Source organism: Gobius niger (assembly GCF_951799975.1).
Source record: "Gobius niger genome assembly, chromosome: 11".
In the NCBI taxonomy this organism is placed as follows: Eukaryota; Metazoa; Chordata; class Actinopteri; order Gobiiformes; family Gobiidae; genus Gobius; species Gobius niger.
The window spans coordinates 15,412,969-15,419,964 of NC_136862.1; the positions used below are offsets into that span (position 1 = coordinate 15,412,969).

Consider the following 6,996-nt stretch of genomic DNA (forward strand, 5'->3'; position numbering starts at 1 on the left):
AGTGCTTGCAAAACGTTCCTAGGTACGGCATGGATGTGCGCAAACAGGTATCAAGGGAAAACGTGCGTTATTTTAGCCACAGTCTGGCAAGAAGAGGTATGTTGCCGATTTACGCCAATAGGCGTTAAGGGGTTAACACTGCCTCCTTCTGGTTTTGTTGAAATACTGCAAGATAATTTGACATGAATTTATTTGGTAAAATGTATAGGCTACATATACAAATATTCACCGAGGATAACACAAAGTATAAAACTTCAAATGTGGTCCTCGAAAAGCAATTATTGCACTGCCTTAGGTGTATATATAAATACTTATTAGTAAGCCAGCATGAACACCTTTTACTTCAAATATCGTGTAGTGGCCATAATCGCTTTGCTGTCATTCAAAACACTGTGTAATAATGATGGAGAAAATCTCAAAGTAGCCGACTAAATTAAATTGCACTATTAGCGTCTTGACATTTCACCTCTGATCAATCAATAAAGTCATAAACATAAAAAAAATGCCACAGATGAAGCCCACCATACGTGCCCCGCGCCGTCGCTAGAGCTAATCCCACGTCATGACGCACAGACTACGTTTTAAGGAGATAAACAAAAAAGGAAGGAAGCTTCGGGTCACACGATCCCGGCAAAATTGGTTGAAATATTTTGCTTCTCGCTGTATCAAGTGATTGCATGGTTGATTGTGTTGAGTAGATAAGCTGTTTTGGGCGTTTACTACCATGGAGGACTCCATAATATTCCGTATGAGCGCATTTTCGGAACAAGGAGGGAGGAAATACATGGAGGATGTTGTCGATATTAGGATTGAGTACGAACCTGCATCGCCCATTGAGGATGACTCAAAATCACAGTCGCGCGAAGAAGAGGGAACGATGGACAGTGAATCAAACAAACAGACTGCAAACAGCACTCACGAACAGACGGCACAAACGAACACACAGCTCGAGTGCGGTCAGGCTTCTGCAATGTGGGTCGAGAGCCTCTCAAACGAGGACAGTGGTAACAACAGCGCGCTGGTGCTGGATCAGAGCGCCCCAGAACGTGTGGTAGACACAAGGAAGTCTGTGGCATTTTTTGCCGTGTTTGATGGCCACGGTGGTCGGGAAGCGGCACAATTTGCGAGAGAAAACCTATGGCGTTTATTAAAACGACAGCGAGGATTTTGGTCCAACGATCACAATGAGGTCTCTGCCGCGCTACGCAAAGGCTTCATAGCGTGCCACCACGCAATGTGGAAAGAGCTACGTAAGTTCTGGGTTATTTATGTTAGAATACATGCATTTCCATGAAATATCTTTCTGAGGCCCTTTGACACATATGTTGGAAGGTTTGCCGTGTAAAATCTGAAACACACCAAGAAGTCATCTGACCGCATGATGTCAGATTCCAAGAGATCCTTGGAGTAAAAAAAATAAATATATAAGATACTTAAGGAATATAATCTAAATTAAGCATGTTTTGATTCATAGTCTGCTTGTGTATTGTTATTGTCAATAATAATAAACCGAAAATCAATCGCTATCAAACACTGCTAAACGTTATCTCATCAATCCAAAACATTAGCATAAACAATAATGATCAAAGTACAATAACAGTCATAGTAATAGTAGTAATGAAGAGTATTCAGTGCTATAATGTAATAAAGGCTGTGTTTTCAAAGTAAAGTAATGTAATGTATTTCCCCCTACAGCTGAGTGGCCCAAGACAATGACAGGTTTGCCCAGCACATCAGGAACCACAGCCAGTGTTGTAGTGATCCGTGGAGTTCACATGTATGTGGCCCATGTTGGGGATTCAGCGGTTGTTGTTGGAGTGAAGGAAAATGACTCTGATATTGCCCTGGAGGCTCTTGAACTGACACAAGATCATAAACCTGAGCTTCCAAAGGAAAAAGAGAGGATTGAACGACTGGGGGGCAGGTACTGCATTTTGATGCCCTGACATAAGACTAAATACTGGATTGATCCCGCATGATGCTTATACAGTTGTTTGTAAAAAGTGACATAATAAAAAATGTCCACTTTCTGTCACATGCCGATATTCTGAGCAAATTGCAAAATAGATACATAGAATTATATTAGTATAATACAACAATATTTCTGTACATCTTTTGTTTAGTGTAATGAAAAAGTCAGGAGTGAACCGAGTTGTGTGGAAGAGACCCAGATTGACTCATAATGGCCCAGTAAGAAGAAGTACAGTAATCGACCAAATTCCCTTCCTGGCTGTGGCGCGCTCTTTAGGTAACTTCCTGTTTGTGTGTGCTTGTTAATGTACCCAATTGATTGAATCAGTGCTATAGATTGATGTTTGTTTTTATGTTTGGTTAGGTGACCTTTGGAGCTACGATTTCTACAGTGGAGAGTTTGTGGTTTCGCCAGAGCCTGATACAACTGTTATGGCATTGGACCCAAAAAAGCATCGCTATATCATCATTGGTAGTGACGGACTGTGGAACATGATGCCACCCAAGAATGCAGTCAATATGTGCTATAGCCACGACAAAATGGTGGTGTGTATTCAGAAAAATATTTTCTTATATTCAACATCTGTATTTGTTTGTCAGTTCAAAATGTTAATCTCAACTTTTTTTTTTCTCCTTTTAACTCCTTTTTAACAAGTATGGCACAAAGTATTTATACGGATTTATAGAGAAACCATATCAGTTTTGAGTAATTTTTTTGTTTGGATAATGCTTCTCCTTAACTAGCCTAAAAACAAAATATGTTTGTGTGTTTAGGGACCAAAGGCCATGTCCTGTGCAAGGCGCTTGGGTTGCACAGCCCTTCTGTTTTGGAAAGAGCGAATGCTTCGAGCAGACAACACGACAGTTATCGTTCTGGCCCTTTATGAGCGAGGTGTTACTCCAATCCCCATGCACAGAGATGAGATTGTTGTGGACATGGCCACAGGGATTGACCACGTCCCATATCCAGGAACAACTTACAACACATGTGAAATCCCAAAGGTCAGTGCTGCCATTGTGTGTGCGTGTGTGTGTGTGCATTTAGATTTTTAATAGGACAAACCACCACCAATACAGATATTTTCCAAGAGCAGAGTTGGGCACTGCCACTCTGACAATGGAACAATACTGAATATATATGTTTGTCTTTTGCTAATCACTGTACTTGTCTATGTACTCCAACTCAGTCTATTTCTTCTTCTTAATAATAATAACAATAATAATATTTCTGAGCTTATTGAACCCCAGCAGTCATTACCTTTAGGTGACAGTTGTGATCAGTGGTGCTTCTTTGTTTCTGGGGCTAACAGGCGGAGCATGAGGATGGCATGTTTTTTGAAGAAGATGAGATTTTTGGAGAAGAACATGAGGGATGGACATGCCTGGAGTGGTAGTGAGGTGAATGCTAAGTTCTACAAAAAATATATATATTGCAATTTTTGCGGAAGAAACAGTTATACCATAATGAATGAACAAATCTAAAATGGACTGTCTCAAATTTACAGTGCTCTATCAGTATCTCACTCAAGGATGTCATTACCTTATCAGTAATGTTGATAGTTGCCACCAGAGGGAGACAGTGAACTTGTGTCTGTCAAATCTCAGGCCAAAGGTTGGCAAAAAAGTGATCTGTTTTAGGCACACGTTGTGTTTGTCTGCTCTGTGTGTTTATTCCATGATCATTATCATGTGAAGTCAGCATGTATTTTCATAATACAACTATTTAAATGAATGAATTTGATGTACATTTTATATGCTCATTCATTTATAGTCAATATACATTTAAAGTAAATCCCTTTTTTAAATTTCAGTGCAATGACATGACAGTCCCCTCCTCGTTCAAAGGAAGTTCAGTTTCTCTGGAGCAGACTTTAGGTGTGTATGAAGCTGCTTTCTGTGCTGCACCACAGCCTTTCTCTGACTGTGGAGGGACTATGCCACCCTCCCCGGGAGAGTTAAATGATGAAAAACAAGCATTGCCAACCCAGATGGACTCCACTTCATCGGGTCCTCCTCTGAAGCGGGCCCGTCGTTCTCCGCGTAGCAACACTGAACTAACAACTCGTCGCGCTGGCCGGCCCTCGAAAAGTTTACACCAAAAGACGCCTCTTAACGAAGTGCAACAGTCCCCTGAAATAGTAGAGAAAAGCTCATCTGAAGAATGCACTATTCTGCCCCAGCACCATGAGCTGCCTTGTGTGCGTGCTGAATGTTAGCCAGATCGATAATCTTCTTTTTTTTTTAGACATGTTGTTACTTGCTGCAGCCTAATATTTTATATGGTCTGTAAAACGGTGTAAAACTTGAGATTATGGCTGTATTGCTGTGTTCTATGTGGTTTTATAATTTTGACACTCCCCTTTTAAATTTTCCAAATGAATAGTAATTTTAAGCTTTTAATTATCTATTTTCGTACCTAAAGTGCAGATTTATGTATTTTAATGAACAAAGTTACAAAATCAGGTCCTCTCCACAATATTCAAAGAAAAATCATTTAATTTGATTGGAGTGCAATTTTTTGACTGAGGGAGAAACAGTGAAATAACTTTTATATTTTTATTTTGTTCACTATAAGATAATAGGCGAAGAACTCATGATAGTAGTGATTCAGTTCATGAAGTGGAAACCCATAAGCTAATCGCTCAGGATAAAATGATGTTGTACTGTAAACAATGCGTTTCTTTCCAGTGTCCATCTTTGTATTGTCTCCTCATCCAGTCAGTGTGAAGATTATGCATAAAATTATGACCGCCTACATTATCGGTGTGCAGTAATAGTTGATATTGCAGCCACTTATGTAAAACTCTGGCATACCTTTCTAGACTTCAGTCGACTGAAGACTAGAAACATCAGCCTTTGTCATCTTACTCACAAATGTTAGCTTATTTGTCATCATTTAACTAACTATTTTAGTTGAACATGAAGCACAATAAAATAACACCTTTATATTCTTGGCCCTTGGGTTCAACAAGTGATGTACATGTCAACCTGAGCCGTGAGGCGAGGCTCTGCAGCCTAATCCAACAGAAAGGAAAAACAATACACTAAATGTTTCCACAAGCAAGTGGTCATAGACATAAAAACTGCCATTAATAATGCTGATGGTATTAATGTTATGCTTCATCGTTACATAAAACAAATTACTCATTGTAGCAATCTGTATGTTCCTCTAGTAAAGCAGATGAATAAGCTATGGGTTATTCAAAGTGGTTTAAATGATAAAACCTGTGCCTTGTTCAATTGACTTTGCTCTCATGCAGTAACTCCCAGAAATACAAGATGTCTTCCTCTATGTTCTCCAACCTTGTGAGTTTAACTTGTTTCAAATGTTATACCAATAACAAGTGCTCAATTCAAAATAGTTGGTTAAATAATTTTAGCAAAAAAAAAGTATATACACAATGTTTTAACATGTTACTATGGCAGCTGAGTATTTGTTTTGTCTCTTTGTCTCTTTCATTGCCTTAGTACAAAAGAAGTCAGTGGTTCTGTGTATTCAGCCCAGTACAGTACAGGATGGACATATACATGTGCGAACAGCTGTAATCCAATATTATTTACAAATAATGCACTTTGAGTTGTACCACTGACGATGCTGCGTACTAACCCTTCCTGTCTTGTGTTTAAATGTTTGTTTTGTACAGTGCTTCATTATGCAAAAGAAGTTTGTACAGCACATTATTATGCAATGCTTTTTTCTGGAGTTCAGCATGCTCAAGTACTATATTTAACTGTCCGGGCAATGGATGTCTACGGATTCGCTGCTATATTGCGGCCACTTTTCAAAGAAAACTGTTACATATTTACAGTGACTGGTATTGTGTCTGTTGTAATAAAGTTTTCATTTTTTACTAAGTGTTGGATTGAGAGCTGATAATTTAACTTCTCTGTGTACAAGTTTATATTTTTTATTCTTGATTAGTAAATCAGTACTACAATAGGTTGTGTTCACAATATTTCAAGAATCTGACGTCAGAATTTTAGATTGAGGCACCGTCCTACATGATTCATTTCTTTGAAAGAAATCTCAGAAAATACACACATTTTGATACCGTTGTTGTAACTTGTGGCACAGCGGTTAGCACCTGTGCTTTAAGTTGATACTTTACTTTTTTACAGCTAGAACCTCACAGGTTCAATCCCTGGCCAGAGGGGTTGGTGGTGGTTGGGGGGCTGATGGCACAGACTGCATCGTTTCCGTTAGTTTACCCTAGGGCAGCTGTGGCTACAATAGTAGCTTACCACCACTGAGTATGGCATGAATGAATAATGACTACGGTGTAGTGCTTTGTAGGGTCTCCCGTGGCAAACAGGTCCTAGGTGACGGGTCAGACAAAGAGCTCCACCTACAGGAGGAGCCATAAGGGGCTGGTGCAATGTGATTTGGGCAGCTCCAACAGCTGCCCCCACAACCCGAAAGTGGAAGAGGATGGATGGAGGGATGGATGGATGGATGGATGGATGGATGGATGGATGGATGGATGGATGGATATGTGTTAAAGACCCAGAGGATTAAGTCCTTCATCTCAATATTAAATATGATTCTCTTTGATGTCGGGTGAATGCAGCGTTTTTTGGAAAACTGTGCCTCTAAATGCACAGTAACTATTACATGAGCTTGATTGATTGATTGATTTTAACTGTGAAATGTGAAATTGGACAAAGATGAAATGCAATCAGACAAATGTCACTATCTCTGAGCAAAGACAAATCAATACATATTTAATGTAACTTTTTTGCAATTAAACATAGATGACACAGTTGTTCATCAAATCTGACTTTGTTCTCCCTAATCTACCATCCTGTGTTGAGCCTACATCATCTCCAGTCATTAATATTTCATTGACTGTCTCGTCAACATGGTTTGACCTGGATACTCTGCTCTGAAGGGGCTGGCACTCTGTCATGGTTAATCAGTCGAAGGAGCTTCCCCAGTGTCCAGGTCTTCTGTGTGATGTTCAGCTGCATCATTGTACTGTATTTGCTATACCATGGACATTCTGAGCATTCCATGTTTCTGTTTGT

At 39.6% G+C, this 6,996-nt stretch overlaps 1 protein-coding gene across 2 annotated transcripts; it reads left to right on the forward strand.

Annotated features, from left to right (window-relative positions):
* Window positions 1–580: 580 nt before the first annotated feature.
* On the forward strand, window positions 581–4,924 carry LOC306969987 (protein phosphatase 1D-like). 2 transcript variants are annotated; one of them, XM_079565801.1, is made up of 7 exons: window positions 581–1,250; window positions 1,696–1,924; window positions 2,124–2,248; window positions 2,336–2,517; window positions 2,746–2,973; window positions 3,282–3,369; window positions 3,783–3,922. In XM_079565801.1, the coding sequence occupies exons 1-6, from the start codon at window positions 725–727 to the stop codon at window positions 3,363–3,365; spliced, it is 1,374 nt and encodes a 457-aa protein (XP_079421927.1). In that variant the 5' UTR covers window positions 581–724; the 3' UTR covers window positions 3,366–3,369; window positions 3,783–3,922. The 2 variants fall into 2 exon arrangements, with proteins under 2 accessions (XP_079421927.1, XP_079421926.1); XM_079565800.1 differs by lacking the exon at window positions 3,282–3,369 and having other exon boundaries at window positions 3,783–4,924.
* Window positions 4,925–6,996: the final 2,072 nt, after the last annotated feature.

Coding starts and splice junctions, on each gene's coding strand:
- LOC306969987 (XM_079565800.1), top strand. CDS start 725: ATGGAGGACTCCATAATATTCCGTATGAGCGCATTTTCGGAACAAGGA. Junction 2,518..2,745: donor ATAGCCACGACAAAATGGTG/GTGTGTATTCAG, acceptor TTGTGTGTTTAG/GGACCAAAGGCCATGTCCTG. Junction 2,974..3,782: donor ACACATGTGAAATCCCAAAG/GTCAGTGCTGCC, acceptor TTTAAATTTCAG/TGCAATGACATGACAGTCCC.